Source organism: Dendrobates tinctorius, unplaced genomic scaffold (assembly GCF_039654945.1).
Source record: "Dendrobates tinctorius isolate UK_male_01 unplaced genomic scaffold, ASM3965494v1 ptg000057l, whole genome shotgun sequence".
In the NCBI taxonomy this organism is placed as follows: Eukaryota; Metazoa; Chordata; class Amphibia; order Anura; family Dendrobatidae; genus Dendrobates; species Dendrobates tinctorius.
In genome coordinates, this window is record NW_027361725.1 from 26,467,914 (window position 1) to 26,484,327 (window position 16,414).

At 47.8% G+C, this 16,414-nt stretch overlaps 1 protein-coding gene across 2 annotated transcripts in view; it reads right to left on the bottom strand.

The window, feature by feature from the left end:
* Positions 1-16,414, bottom strand: part of EGLN3 (egl-9 family hypoxia inducible factor 3) — a 32,055-nt gene that overhangs the window by 3,617 nt on the left and 12,024 nt on the right. Inside the window, exon 5 of one of the 2 annotated variants that reach the window (XM_073577847.1) lies at positions 9,404-10,377. The exons of the other annotated variant lie outside the window; for it this stretch is intronic. Within the exon in view, the coding sequence (XP_073433948.1) occupies positions 10,343-10,377 (35 nt within the window). The 3' untranslated portion in view covers positions 9,404-10,342. Of the gene's footprint in view, positions 1-9,403; positions 10,378-16,414 lie in introns of those variants that run through there. 2 annotated transcript variants of the gene reach the window in all.

Here is a 16,414-nt window from a genome sequence, read left to right on the forward strand (position 1 = left end):
GCCACTTTGGGAGATATGCTGGGTCTGGCCTCAAAACCACTCTATCATCTGATACCTGCATAAAAGGATGATTAATAAATATGGCCTGTAAATCATTAACCCTGCATGCCAACGACAAGGCCATTAGTATCACTGTTTTTTTAGTGTTAGTATTTTATCTGAAAATTCATGTAGGGGCACAAAGGGTGATTTTGTTAAGGCTTCCAGGACTAGATTTAAGTCCCATGGAGGCATTTTTGGAGCTGGTATAGGCCTAGTCCTCTGGCATGCTTTAATGAACCTAGCCACCCATCTATCCGCTGCGAGATTATAGTTGTATAGGGCCGCTAAGGTGGATACCTGCACCTTAAGGGTGCTGGTGGCAAGGCCCATCTCCATACCCTTCTGAAGGAACTCTAGAATAGCTCTGATTTGGATAATACCCCCAACAGACTGCCCTGATAAAGCCAAAAACTTAGACCATATCCTGCCGTATATCCTAGTTATTATAGGAATCATACTCTGCATCAGGGTAGCGACCAAGGCCTGAGAGACCACTTTCTGTGCTAGCAGCACCCTCTCAAAATAAAGGCCATCAAATGTAGACCTGAGTTCTGAGGATGTGACACTGGGCCCTGCCTGAGGAGACCCGGAATGTCCGGGAGAATCCAGGGATCTGCCAAGGACATTCTCCCCATCCATGAGAATCATGGTCTCTTGGGCCAAAACGGCGCAATAAGGATGACCTCTGCTCCTTCCTCCCGAATTTTCCTCAGAACTGCCGGGATCAACATTAACAAGGGAAATGCATAAACCAGTTGGAAACCCCAAGGAATCTAGAGTGCATCCACTGTGTATGGTTTTTCTCTTGGCTTTAGAGAGCAGAAAATTTTTGTCTTCCTGTTGGCAAACAAGTCTATCTCTGGTTGCCCTCAAAGATCCACAATCTGCTGAAAAATTGTCTGATTCAGTTCCCATTCCCCCTGTTTTAAGGTTGTCTGGCTGAGGAAATCTGCTTCCTCGTTTTCCTTTCCCTTTATGTGTAGGGCCGATATTTGTAGCTGATGTTCCTCCATGACCTGGTGAATTTCTCGAACTAGCCGCATTAGGGGCCGGATCTTGTGCCCCCCTGGTGATTGATATAGGCAACTGAAGTTCGATTGTCGGACATTATTTGAACATTGTTTCCTTCTAAATGGGGAAGGAACTCTATTACTGCCTTCTTTATTGCCAGCAGCTCCTTGTAGTTTGAGGAAACACCCGCTTCTGCCTCTGACCAGATTCCCTGGATTATAAGGTCCCTATGAATCTTCAAGGCCACTTTGGGAGATATGCTGGGTCTGGCCTCAAAACCACTCTATCATCTGATACCTGCATAAAAGGATGATTAATAAATATGGCCTGTAAATCATTAACCCTGCATGCCAACGACAAGGCCATTAGTATCACTGTTTTTTTAGTGTTAGTATTTTATCTGAAAATTCATGTAGGGGCACAAAGGGTGATTTTGTTAAGGCTTCCAGGACTAGATTTAAGTCCCATGGAGGCATTTTTGGAGCTGGTATAGGCCTAGTCCTCTGGCATGCTTTAATGAACCTAGCCACCCATCTATCTGCTGCGAGGTTATAGTTGTATAGGGCCGCTAAGGCGGATACCTGCACCTTAAGGGTGCTGGTGGCAAGGCCCATCTCCATACCCTTCTGAAGGAACTCTAGAATAGCTCTGATTTGGATAATACCCCCAACAGACTGCCCTGATAAAGCCAAAAACTTAGACCATATCCTGCCGTATATCCTAGTTATTATAGGAATCATACTCTGCATCAGGGTAGCGACCAAGGCCTGAGAGACCACTTTCTGTGCTAGCAGCGCCCTCTCAAAATAAAGGCCATCAAATGTAGACCTGAGTTCTGAGGATGTGACACTGGGCCCTGCCTGAGGAGACCCGGAATGTCCGGGAGAATCCAGGGATCTGCCAAGGAAATTCTCCCCATCCATGAGAATCATGGTCTCTTGGGCCAAAACGGCGCAATAAGGATGACCTCTGCTCCTTCCTCCCGAATTTTCCTCAGAACTGCCGGGATCAACATTAACAAGGGAAATGCATAAGCCAGTTGGAAACCCCAAGGAATCTAGAGTGCATCCACTGTGTATGGTTTTTCTCTTGGCTTTAGAGAGCAGAAAATTTTTGTCTTCCTGTTGGCAAACAAGTCTATCTCTGGTTGCCCTCAAAGATCCACAATCTGCTGAAAAATTGACTGATTCAGTTCCCATTCCCCCTGTTTTAAGGTTGTCTGGCTGAGGAAATCTGCTTCCTCGTTTTCCTTTCCCTTTATGTGTAGGGCCGATATTTGTAGCTGATGTTCCTCCATGACCTGGTGAATTTCTCGAACTAGCCGCATTAGGGGCCGGATCTTGTGCCCCCCTGGTGATTGATATAGGCAACTGAAGTTCGATTGTCTGACATTATTTGAACATTGTTTCCTTCTAAATGGGGAAGGAACTCTATTACTGCCTTCTTTATTGCCAGCAGCTCCTTGTAGTTTGAGGAAACACCCGCTTCTGCCTCTGACCAGATTCCCTGGATTATAAGGTCCCTGAGATGCACACCCCATCCTTCCGTGTTTGTATCCGTTATTATCACGTCCTATATCTGGTGGGACCATGGAATACCCTGCAACAGATTCCTTGGATCCCGCCACCAGGCCATGGAGTCTACTGCTTCCTGGGAGAGCATAATCTTTCCTCTAGGCATCCAGCAAGCTTCCTTTCTCCTTCTAGGACATCCTGCTGTAAGGCCCTGGAATGACCCTGTGCCCACTGTACTGCTGGGATGCATGACGTCATTGATCCTAGCAGGGACATGGCTTTACTCAGGGACATGATCGGGTTGGTCAATGCTGCTGACACTAGGGCTATGATCCTGTCTCTTTTCCTCTGGTAGGAGACAGACCTGCCTCTCTGAGTCCAAAATAAACACTAAGAAGGTTTGAACGTTCAGGGGCTGCAGGCTCGACTTTTTGATATTTATCATCCAACCGAGTTTTGACATAGTGGCTTGGATGTGATTTAGCGGAGAACTGCATTTGTGTTCTGTTCTGCCAATCACTAAAAAATCATCCAGATATAGCACTACTAACACATTCTTTTCCCACAAATGTGCCGTCACCTCCAGAACTATCTTGAAGATTCTCAGGGCCATTGACAGACCAAAGGGCAGAGCTTTGCACTGGAAATGTCTGAGTTGTCTGTCTATATACACCGCTGCCCTCAGGTACTGCTGGTCTTCCTGATGAATGGGGACATGGTAATATGCGTCCTTCAAGTCTAAGACATTCATGTTGCATGACGGGAACAAGATCTTTATTGCTGACTTTATCGACTCCATTTTGAATGATCTGATGCCTTTCAAATTGATAATTTTCCTGAATGACTGGTCGGGCTTCCTTATCAGATACAGGGGAGAATAAAGCCCCTTCCCCTGCTGCTGAACTGACACATCCACCAGTATCCTCTTTTGAAGTTGAAATAACACCTCTGCTTCCAGGGCCTGTTGTTCCTTCTAGGATCTGGGGGACGAGATCCTGAAACTGTGCCTGGGGATGGATGTGAACTCTAGTCTCAGCCCTGATCTTATTATACTGAGTACGCAGGTATTGGCCGAGATTTCCTCCCAGGCAAGTTGGAAGTGAGACAGCCTTCTTCCCACCTGGGACAGCCCATCACTTGGAGGATTTACGGCTCCTCGAAGAACCCCTGAACATGAAACCCTTGCTCCTTGGTTTCTTATCCTTGCAGTCGCCCTGTTCATTGGAGGGTCTACTCCTGCTATACCTTCTCCTACGAAAGGAGCTTTTGAACTGAGGGACAGTCTGGGAAAGCCTTTTTTCTTGTCTATTGCATTGTCAAGTAAATCATCCAGGACTCGACAGAAAAGATATTTCCCTTCACACGGGATAGAACATAGCCTAGTCTTGGACTGGGCATCTCCTGGCCAGCTTTTGAGCCACAGGGCTCTGCAGGCAGCATTAGACAGGTTTGCCGATCTTGCCGCTATTCTAACAGAATCGGCCAAGGCATTGGCAAGAAGGAAGCTGCTCCCTGCAACAGCGGAAGATCCACCAGGATCTTAACTCGGGGTGTTGTCTCTAAGATGGTCGCCAAGCTGTTGTAGCCACACCATCATAGACCTTGCCGTGCTGGTTGCTCCTATTGCCGGCTTTAATGAGCCTGCCGATGATTCCCAGGCTTGTTTTAGGAAGACCTCTGCCTTCTTATCCAAGGGATCCCTGAGAGTCCCTAGGTCCTCAAAGGGCAATGGAGATCTTCTGACTGACTTAGCGACTTCGACAACGGTCTTTGGGGTCTTCTCCCATATGCCCGCCTCTTCCTCATCAAAGGGATATCTCCTTTTTGAAGAAGAGGGTAGTGAACCTTTCCTTTACGGCCTTTTCCACTCTCTACTAATGAGCATTTTGATCTTTTCATTAACTGGAAAGAAACGCCTCTTCCTCTGATCCAAGCCACCAAACATAATGTCTTGAACTGTTTTGGTAGTCTTGGGATCAGATATGCCCATAGTGGACCTTATTGCCCTGACCAGCCTGTCAGTATCCTCAGCTGGGAAGCAGGGCCTACCCCCTGTGTCCTCAGAGGAGGATGAATCAGTCAGGTCCTAATCCTCTCCCTTAAACTCTACTAATCTTTCAGACTCTGACAACAGTAGTTCTGGCTTCCCCTCTTCTCTTTGCCCCATCAGGTGTTTTAAGGACTTCTGGACCTCCGATCTAATGATGGCCTTCAGGCCCATAGCAAACCTGGGGGGTTCTTCTGAAACTGTCTGCTGTATACACCCTGGGCAGAGTCTCTTCCTATAAGTGCCTGGTAAATTACCCTTGCAAACAGCACACTACCTATTGTTCTGCTTTGAACTACGTTGGAGGGGTCTTCCCTAGTAAAGGAATACACAGAGAAAGGGGGACCTGTTTTAATACAGTGCACTTTCATGTAGATCACTCACCATTCAGCTGATCAATCTACGGTACCGGAGACGGAGGCTGAGCTGGTAACGAAGAACATCTCCCCCTGGAGGTGGGCTTGTGACCTGCCTTGCTCTTTAGGCTGGTCCTGCTGCTTACACAGCTGCCATCACATCCTTGCTGATGCTGCTAGCGGTGCTGAAAAGGCTCATTGAAGAAGATGGTGGTAGTGGTGGCAGCTGCTGCAGTGGCATCAGGTGAAGCTGCTGTGGCTGCTGCAGCTCATCCATGATGCGGATTGATGCAGGAAATGCCACAATCTTTCTGGGCATTTCCCCTTAAATATTGGATGGCCCTGCCAACCTCTGGCTCCGTATCCTGAAGTTTCAAATTTGGCGCGATGTGTGCAGGGATCCCCTTAGCCCTGCTCATGCGCAGTCCAGGATGGCCGCTGTAATCCCTGGCACGCTACATCATCGGTTCACGCCGGATATCATCCTGCGTCCCACACAGCCTTGCTTTCCGGCACACTTGGCCCCAGGACATGCAGATTTCTCCAGCATCCCCCCTACGGGTGCAGACCCGGAAGCGAGTCCCTGCTCACATTGCTGGGGCAGTCCTGCAACCCCCAGCTTTTGCAGACCCGGGACCTCGTGTTGGCTAGGAGACATTTGCCTAAGAGATCTCAGCCTGCATGGCGCTGCACCAACCTCCCCGTCGGCATCACTTCACCCACGGAAGGCATTCCACGTGCCTGAACACCCCCCCCGGGTAAGTGTACTGCTTCATTCTGCAGGTTCCTACGAGGACAGGAGAGGTACCGCCTTTTTATTCCGTAGGTTTCCTGTCCTGGTGGGTGGATACCCTCTCTCAGGTGGTGCTGTCATGGGAGAAAGGAAAAGAGGAAACTGTATGAGGACAGATTGATCGACTAGTGATCGTTCTGTCCCCATCATTGTTCCTTAGCCGGTGTAGAGGTCGGGAAACAAGCATAGCACTACTTCAATATTGTCGACCACACTCTTTTAAACGGCCTAATCTCAGTACTGTACATGTAAATACAACCAAAAGGTTTGTGTGATGGTGCAATATGTTAGCATTTTGGGCCCCACTTTGTCAAAAACCAGCTCTGCACAGTATTTACACAGACAGTACACACAGCACTTACACATTATACACATGCAGCAAACAAAGCGCTTACACTTTAGATGAATACAGTACATGCAGCACTTACATTAGACGTAAAGAATACACACAGCACTAACACATTACACACAAATAGTACACAAAGTGCTTACACATTACATATTTACAGCACTTACACCAGGGGTCTCAAACTAGTCAGAGTAAATGGGCCGCACGCTCCATACACTTCGTACACACACGGCTCTGCTACATCCACCCTGTAAACCCCTACTGACCCCACACAAACTTAATCTCATCCAGCACGATGACAACCAGCACAGACAGCAGCATCCTGCATACACTGAGGCCCTCATCATGTGACCCCTAACTCCTCCCCTGCTGTGACTTCATCCCAGGTCCTGTGCACACAGAACAGCCATTGCGCGCTCCTGAATGCGTGCCTTCCACCGTCTACCTGCCTCAGGGATTGAAACAAGCACCGCGGGCCGCAGATGCCTGCCTCAGGGGCCGCATGCGGCCCGCTTGTGGCCCGCTTGTTTGAGACCTTTGACTTACACATTAGACACATAGCGCCATGTGTGCTGTAACACAGTAGATGCAGATAGCACACACAGCACTTACATATTAGACACAAATTGCAGTGATGCAAGACACTAGTAACTGTAGTGCTGTGCCCTGTGACATCCTCTTTCAGGAGGGGCTGCAGGTAGTGATTGCAGCCCCAGCCTCCTGTGACGTCACAATTGAGACTCCTGTCAAACAAAACTTAACAGGAAGTAGTGTAAAATAAAGCACATTTACGGATTTACTAGATAGGGAACAGTGTATGGTATTGTGTAATAAAGCAAATTACAAAAGTTGCTAGAGTAAGGATATTAGAAAATACATTTTAGGCACTGGACCTCCCCTTTAAGTGCTCCCTTAGCCCCGCAGTGTGCCTAAACTGCATTTAGCATTCATGTGTATAGCATTACTGTAGTGGGGAGAGACCACTTAATGTACAGGGCGAGTGTCTCCAGCGGCACAAGCTGGACACAATATACGGTCAATAAACTTTTCCCCATATGGATTAAGTAATGTGACGGTTTTATAGCTTGTGTCGTTTCAGACTTGGCAATACAAATTATGTATACAATTGTTTGGTTATTTTTCCTTTTCATAACAGTCTTTCTCTCAATAGTGAACGTGACTGGCTCTGGGTGCTCATCCACATCGCATGAGACACACAAGTCACCAGGTGGGTTTTAATGTGGCTCCAACTGGTGTCGGTGGTGAGAGACTCACTGGGGTTGTACTGAAAAAGCATTTGTTCGTTCAAAACCAGGAGTGTCTCTGTATTTAGGTGGGAAATCCACCTCGTCTCATGCTATAGGATCAGACAATCCCAGTCATCTCCTTTTAACAGTCACCGCACATTTTACTCCTGCCCACTTGACGGCCGTGTCAACGGTCGGGCCTCAGCCTTGCTCTATTCAAAAGTGTATGCTGAAATGTGCCCTGATGTCTCAAACCACAATGAGCAAAAATGATTGCTCTGCTGGAAAGTCGATTTCACAGCCACACAGGATCCGATGTATCTGAACTAACTGACTGACAATCAAAAGTAATGCTAACTGACTATCCAGTAGCAGCCTCTCTGCGCTGTTACAGTGACAAAACATGTCCGCTCTTTATATGGAGAGGGACATGTGACTTTGGCAGCCAATGACATAAGCCTTTGTATCTGGATGGTTTCTGTGCCCTGACTGGCTGATGGAATCTTCACACAACGATAAGGGGAGAGAGGAAGGAAAAAAAAAAAAAAAAAAAAAAAAAAAAAGGAGGCTGCCACTCCTCTCTAACCTCTCCCCTCAAACATGTCCCCCACCCCCCGCTCATCATACAGCACCAGTATCCAAGCCAAAGTCATAACATAAGTACTAGTGGAAATGCGATGAATTACCGAACTGTGACCAAGTTTTCCCGACCTTGGAGGAACACGAATCCGAATGTGCTACATTCGGGCTGAATTTGAGATTTGCAAACAGTTTACGAACAAGTTCGGTTATCTCTTGTTAAGATTTCTTTCTGAAAGTATAGTAAACAGGACAGAGCCAGTTTGAAAGGAATTTGGCAGAATCCATAATTTACAGCTTTGTTATACACAAATTAAATATCCTTTCTTAGGTAATGTAAGAATTCAATTCTCACTTCTCTTTATCTTTGTGGTTGTAATAGAGACTTATGACTGGGCATCTGAGATTGACAAGAATTGTACAAAATAAAAAAAAAAGGCACTGGCTGTGTTATTTTCTTAACTCCGATGCATCATATTTAATTTAGGCTGTGTGCCCACGATGTGATTTTTAAGCGTTTTTGCCGCAATTTTTGGCGCGAAAACGTTTAAAAATCTTGTACAGAACGCACCCCATGCATTCCGCACATGCTGTGCTTTTTTCCGCGGCGGAAATTGCATTGCGGAAATTCGGAGCATGATCAATCTTTTGTGGGGAATCGCAAAGAATTGCCACGATTCCGCACCCATAGGAATGCATGAGAATCGCTTACTTCCCGCATGTGGCTATGCCCACCATGCGCGAAGTTAAGCGTCTCATGTGCGGTTGGTACCCACGGTGTGGAGGAGAGGAGACTGTCCTCCAGGCCCTGGGTACCATACCCCAGAAGAAAAAAAAATAAATAAAAAAAAAAAAAAAAAAAAAAAACGGGGTATATTTACCTTCCGACGTCCCGCGCTGCCATCCCGGGCCTCAGCGTTCCCAGTAATGCCTTGCGGCAAGGTCCTGTAATGACGCGGTCTCGTGAAATCACTATAGCAACGCGAGACCAACGTCATCACAGGTCTCGCAAGGCATTACTGGGAACGCTGAGGCCCAGGATGGCAGCGCCATCGGGAAGGAGTCCGGTTTTCAGTGTCCGGATTTAAACACTACGTGGGCACATAGCCTTAGACAAATAATGGCAGATCTGATGATTGTTTCTCAACCCAAATTAGCTAATCTTGGAAGGAGTTACGGTGACACATGCTACATTTCTCAAAAAGGTGAGTTAAGATTAAGGTCACGTTTGAATTTGGAAAATTGTGTGTCCAACCATCTCCAGATGACAAATATATTGTCAGTGTACCACGCTCAGTTATATCCTGTGTCATCACCAGCCCAGGAGCAGATTAGCATGTGTGGGGGCACACAGAGTCCTCATTACTGTACCCCTGAGCTGGTAGCAGAATTTCCATAAAAATAGGAAGAAATTATGGGCTGGTGGGAGCATCTCTGGGTTTGGCCCTTAATAAATCACAACATGTCGCTTTGATTGCACAGTTTATTCTGAAAAATCAGTTTCAAAATTTGATTTACACAATGCTGTCAGATATAAATAGACAGGGTGATTAACAAGGTATGTCAGGATTACTAGATACACAATGAAGTGGACAAGCTCTGGCCCGCAGACATGTCTTTTGGTCAATATCTGTACAAATCACTGACTTCCTCGGCATAATTTCTGCTGTGCTTTTATTATACAGTGTATTCACAATACATAGTCTCTCAGACTCTACAGTATTTAAATAATCTGTACCAAAAAGAAAATTGTGGCAAAGCATTGCTCAATCCATGCATGGAGGTGAAATACGGTCTTTTTAAGGGGTATTCCCAGCTTCACAATTGTTCGTAGTCTGAGCTCCACAGATCTTCAGAATGGAAGGGCCACAGAAATGTTCAGCTCTTGTCTAGGCCACCACTTTACAGGGGAAAAAAAAAAAAAAAATTTGTATGAAGTCCTTTACCAGCGCTAAAGCCCAGTCAGAGGATCAATGGGGCTCTCAGATTTCAGTCCACCAATAAACATGAATTAATGGAATATCTCAGCTATACGTCACTACTTTATAAGAAAGGAGTACCCCTTTAATACAGGCAACAGACGTTTAGTGGACAGTCCTGGGATACAGACAGCAATCACGTTAAAAAAAAAAAAAAGGAAGCTCCATCCGTTTGTTCTTGGTCCATACAAAGTCCATGAATGGTTAGAATCCGGAGTTCAATATTCATGTGCCAACGTTTGATGTGGCATGGGCCTTGTAATTGTACCCTCCGTGTGATATGATGGACCTTGTAATTGTACCCTCTGCGTGATACTAAAAGCTGATGACACATGATTTCATTTGTTATCCTCCCGTCTTCACTATTTTCACCTCACGCCAGCATTTTGGGAAGATGGAAATATTGGAATTTTCTGAGGTGCTTATCAGCTGTTCTCTGAGGTAGAATCCTGCCTAGACTCTGCATTGAGAAGAAAAATAAGATTATCGCAAGAGATAAGTGAACGCCAGCTGCTGAAAAAAAAAAAGAAGCAAATGGCACAGAAAATTGTCCAGAGTCTGTATGATATTGGGAAAAATGGCAGCACTCTTGTCCACTTTAAACACTTAGGGGCAGCACGGTGACTTAGTGGTCAGCACTGCAGCGTAGGGGTCCCGAGTTCAAATCCCACCAAGGACAACATCTGCAAGGAGTTTGTTTGTTCTCTGGTTTCCTCCCACAATCCAAAGACATACTGCTAGGGAATCTAGATTGTGCGCCCATTAGGGACAGTGATGAGGAGGTCTCCAATACGCTGTGGAATTAATGGCGCTATATATCGTATATACTCGCGTATAAACCGAGATTTTCAGCCCATTTTTTGGGGCTGAAAGTCGCCCTCCCGGCTTATATGAGTTATATACCAGGGGGTCAGCGGGGGTGTCAGGTCATACTTACCCCTCCTGCAGCCCCCATGCTTCTCCCGGTCTCAGGCTCCTTCCTACAGCGGTCACATGGTACTGCTTATTAAAGTCATGAATATGCACAAATTTATGACATTAATGAGCAGTACCACGTGACTGCTGAAAGGAGCCTGAGACCGGGAGAAGCAGGGGGGCTGCAGAGACCGCGCCAGGAGGGGGTAAGTATAAGCTATATTCACCTGTCCCTGGTCCATGGCTGCGCGCCGCTCTGTCCTCTCCTCTGCGTCCTGTCAGTGACGTTCAGGCAGAGGGCGCGGCACGCACCAACTATGTCACTGCACCCTCTGCCTGAACGTCACTGACAGGACGCAGAGGAGGAGAGGACAGAGCAGCGCGCAGCCACGGACTGGGGATCGGTAAATATCGCCAGTGTCGGAGTCCTGAGCCAGCGATGACATCAGAACCTGTCACCGCCTGCTCAGGACACCGGCACCAGGCCCCCAGCGACAAGACGTGAGTATGTCTTTTTCTTTTTTTTTCTGCAGCGGCAGCAATATATGGGGACGTAATCCATGGAGCAGCATATGGGGGCGTAATCCATGGAGCAGCATATGGGGGCGTAATCTATGGAGCAGCATATGGGGCCATAATCTTTATGGGGCAGCATATGGGACATTATTAACCTTTGTGCAGCATTATATGGGGTGCATTTTGTATGGAACATCTTATGGGCCATCTTGAACTGTATGGAGCATTATATATGGCTCCTGCTTCAATGTGGATATTCAAAAACAATTAACCTACTGATGTCTCAATTAATTTTACTTTTATTGGTATCTATTTTTATTTTTGAAGTTTACCAGTAGCTGCTGCATTTTCCACCCTAGGCTTATACACAAGTCAATAAGTTTTCCCAGTTTTTTAATCCCCTTCCCTGTGTCTATCCTGGGCCTTTATGACTAAAGCAAAAGTAGAAGTTTCTCTACCTTTACTTCAAATATTTTAAAAAATGCCCCCTCTTAAAATACACAGAGGATGAAGCTTTACAATATTTAATTTGTAATAATTTTTAAATTAAATACATTCTGTTTCGCTCTATATTACATGGATGCTACATACACTGTTGTGCATTATTTTTTTAGTCTTTTACATGCTATAAAATACATTTACTGTAATTCAGACTATGAGACACATCTAGGTATTAAAAGGAGGAAATTAGGAAAAAGAAAATTGAAGTATAAAATGTAGTCAATTCCGTACTTGCTTTCCCCATCCATGTATACAGCTCCCCCCCCCCTCATCCTGGTATGTAGCTCCCCCCCCCTCGTCCCCATCCTGGTATGCAGGCCCCCCCCTCCTCATCCCTATCCTGGTATGCAGGCCCCCCCCTCCTCATCCTGGTATGCAGGCCCCCCCTCCTCATCCCTATCCTGGTATGCAGGCCCCCTCCTCATCCCCATCCTGGTATGCAGGCCCCCTCCCCTCCTCATCCCCATCCTGGTATGCAGGCCCCCCTCCTCATCCCTATCCTGGTATGCAGCCCCCCCTCGTCATCCCTATCCTGGTATGCAGGCCCCCCCTCGTCATCCCTATCCTAGTATGCAGGCCCCCCCTCGTCATCCCTATCCTGGTATGCAGGCCCCCCTCGTCATCCCTATCCTGGTATGCAGGCCCCCCCCTCCTCATCCTGGTATGCAGGCCCCCCCTCCTCCTCATCCTGGTATGCAGGCCCCCCCCTCCTCCTCATCCTGGTATGCAGGCCCCCCCCTCCTCCTCATCCTGGTATGCAGGCCCCCCTCGTCATCCCTATCCTGGTATGCAGGCCCCCCCTCGTCATCCCTATCCTGGTATGCAGGCCCCCCTCGTCATCCCTATCCTGGTATGCAGGCCCCCCCCCTCCTCATCCTGGTATGCAGGCCCCCCCCCTCCTCCTCATCCTGGTATGCAGGCCCCCCTCGTCATCCCTATCCTGGTATGCAGGCCCCCCTCGTCATCCCTATCCTGGTATGCAGGCCCCCCCCCCTCCTCCTCATCCTGGTATGCAGGCCCCCCTCCTCATCCCCATCCTGGTATGCAGGCCCCCCTCGTCATCCCTATCCTGGTATGCAGGCCCCCCTCGTCATCCCTATCCTGGTATGCAGGCCCCCCCCCTCCTCCTCATCCTGGTATGCAGGCCCCCCCCCTCCTCCTCATCCTGGTATGCAGGCCCCCCTCGTCATCCCTATCCTGGTATGCAGGCCCCCCTCGTCATCCCTATCCTGGTATGCAGGCCCCCCTCGTCATCCCTATCCTGGTATGCAGGCCCCCCTCGTCATCCCTATCCTGGTATGCAGGCCCCCCCCTCCTCATCCCCATCCTGGTATGCAGGCCCCCCCTCCTCATCCCCATCCTGGTATGCAGGCCCCCCCCTCCTCATCCCCATCCTGGTATGCAGGCCCCCCCCTCCTCATCCCCATCCTGGTATGCAGGCCCCCCCCTCCTCATCCTGGTATGCAGGCCCCCCCCTCCTCATCCCCATCCTGGTATGCAGGCCCCCCCCTCCTCATCCCCATCCTGGTATGCAGGCCCCCCCCTCCTCATCCCCATCCTGGTATGCAGGCCCCCCCCTCCTCATCCCCATCCTGGTATGCAGGCCCCCCCCTCCTCATCCCCATCCTGGTATGCAGGCCCCCCCCTCCTCATCCCCATCCTGGTATGCAGGCCCCCCCCTCCTCATCCCCATCCTGGTATGCAGGCCCCCTCCTCCTCATCCCCATCCTGGTATGCAGGCCCCCTCCTCCTCATCCCTATCCTGGTATGCAGGCCCCCTCCTCATCCCTATCCTGGTATGCAGCCCCCCCTCCTCATCCCTATCCTGGTATGCAGCCCCCCCTCCTCATCCCTATCCTGGTATGCAGTCCCCCCCCATATCTCGTCCCTATCCTGGTATGCAAGGCCCCAGCATCTCAACCCTATCCAGGTATGCACGCCCCCCCCCCCCATCCCCATTATGCATGGCCCTATCAGAAAACATGAATAAAAAAAAAAATTAAACACATTACACTTACCTTCCCAGTGCTCCCTCGCAGCATCTTGTTCCGATGCCAGCAGCTGCATTATGCTTGTATGCAGCGCATAGCAGGGACGTCATGCGTTGCTCACAAGCAGAGCACAGCTGCTAGAATACTCACTGCTCCCCAGAGAAATGAATATTCACCTCTCCACGCCCAGAGAGGTGAATATTCATTTCTTTTAAGTAGTGGCACACGTGCCGGCTGGCAGCAGCAGGAAGGCTCTGGCTGACACTGTGTAAGCTACCAAAGAGCAATGAATACTCACTACTCTCTGCACGCATAGTCCCAGGGTAGGGGCCTGCATACCAGGACTGGGATTGGGGGCCCCAATCATACCAAGATGCTATTAAAGAAAAATGAATATTCATTGGCCTCCACGCCCATGGGCATGGAATGCGGTGAATATTCATTGCAGGGTCCCCTCTCCTTATGTACTTGTGTGTCCCTTGTCTTACACCTGTTTATTATACTTGTCTATATTTCCCCTTTTCACATGTAAAGCGCCATGGAATAAATGGCGCTATATAAATGCATAATAATAATTTCTCTTTAGTAGCGGGCACAGGAGTTAGCCGCAGCTGCTGGCTCTTGCCCGTGATCCACTGCTCCGATGCCGCTCCCCCACCTGCCCACCATAGCCAGAGCCGATACATCCGGACTATAAGACGCACCCCTTCTTTTCGACCACATTTTTGGAAGAAAAAAAAAGTGCATCTTATAGTCCAAAAAATACGGTATATGCATTTTACATTTTATAAGGAAATTTAATATTGGAAAATAGAACATGACTAGGGATGAGTGGATTTGTAGACGCTCGGATCTGGACAAACTTCAGTCTACAATTCAGTTACCACAACTTGGCCCGAACCTGAACCCATATAAGGCTGGAGTCACACACAACCATTAAAAAAAACAAAAAAAAAAACAAACAGTCCCATTTTAACGGTCCGAAATCGCACAAAGGTATCTTAACCAGTGATCCGTTTTTGATGCGATTTTAATCGCATGTAAGGATCCGTTTGACATCCGTCTCGCGAGATTTTCTCGTAGGATAGCTAAATGGACATATAATGGAGCCCAATGACAGGTTTCCCCACACAAAGAATGAATAGATCTAGACACACACACACATATTTTATACATGTCATAGAGACACATTAATATATATATTACAAATTCATACAGTTCATCATAGCAGAATAGCCGCAGAAACATTTGCCGGCTTTTGTACAATTATGCTCCGACTTGTAGGGGTTAATTTAAGGGGTTAATTCGTTGTATGAAATTGCAGGGACTCTTGCTGACGTCACTGAGGCTGCAGGGAGTCCCCGTAATTTCACACAACGAATTAACCCCTTAAATTAACCCCTACAAGTCCAAAATTTTATCCACAAACCCTCATCTAATTAATAGTGATATACCTAACAAAAAAAACCATGAAATGAAATGGTTAACTATATGTAAACCATGTGTCATTTCATGTCGGGCAGGAGAATAATTATACAAAAGCTGGCAAATGTTTCTGCGGCTAATCTGCTATGATGAACTGTATGAATTTGAAGTATATATTAATGTGTCCCTATGACATGTATAATAATATATCTAGATCTATTCATTCTTTATTTAACCGGTCAGTGTGATTTTACTGTATTGGAAGAATTGCCGGCTTTTTCTAAAGGACACCGGGTGTGATTTTTTCGCAAGTCACACATCTGGTCCGTTTGTAGTCCCATTTTTTCTCGCCCCCATAGACTTGCATTGTCAAATCCGATCCGAAAATCGGTGACAATCGCAGCATGCTGCGATTGTCTCGGTCCGAGGATCGGATCCGACCAAAAATCACATGATGGGAGCTGCCCCATAGAATAACATTGGGTCGAATGCAATGCGATTTTTTATCGCATTGCATTCGTCCGATTTAATCACCAGTGTGACCCCGGCCTAAAAGGTAAAATGGCACCAGAACTTTGGTGCTGCAAAATATCTGTAAATTGGTGGTAAGGGCTAGATGACTGCAAAAGGAAGCAAAATAGGGGTAAGAGCAGAACAACTGCACTGCAAACAAACGTAGATAGATAAATTACTTAAATTAAGATACAATAAAAAAATTGTGAGCTGGGAAGGGGCCGATATCCATGGACCTTCCCAGCCTGTTAGTATCCGCTCACAGTCGTCTGCATTGCCTTACCTGGTTATTAACCCACCCCTTTCTGACCGCTGACGGGATAGTATGTCAGCGGTCAGACTCCCCTGCTTTGAGGTGGGCTCTGGGGGTTGAGCCCACCTAAAAGCCGCGACATATCAGCTGTTATAAACAGCTGACATGCGCCCGCAATAGGCGCGAGCAGAATCGTGATCCGCTCGCGCCTATTAACTAGTTAAATCCCGCTGTCAAACGCTGACAGCGGGCATTTAACTACCGCTTCCGGAGGCCGGGCTGGAAGTAAACGCATCGCCGACCCCCGTCACGTGATCGGGGGTCGGCGATGCGTTGCCTCTACAACCAGAGGTCTCAGAGACCTCTATGGTTTTTGCAGGCAC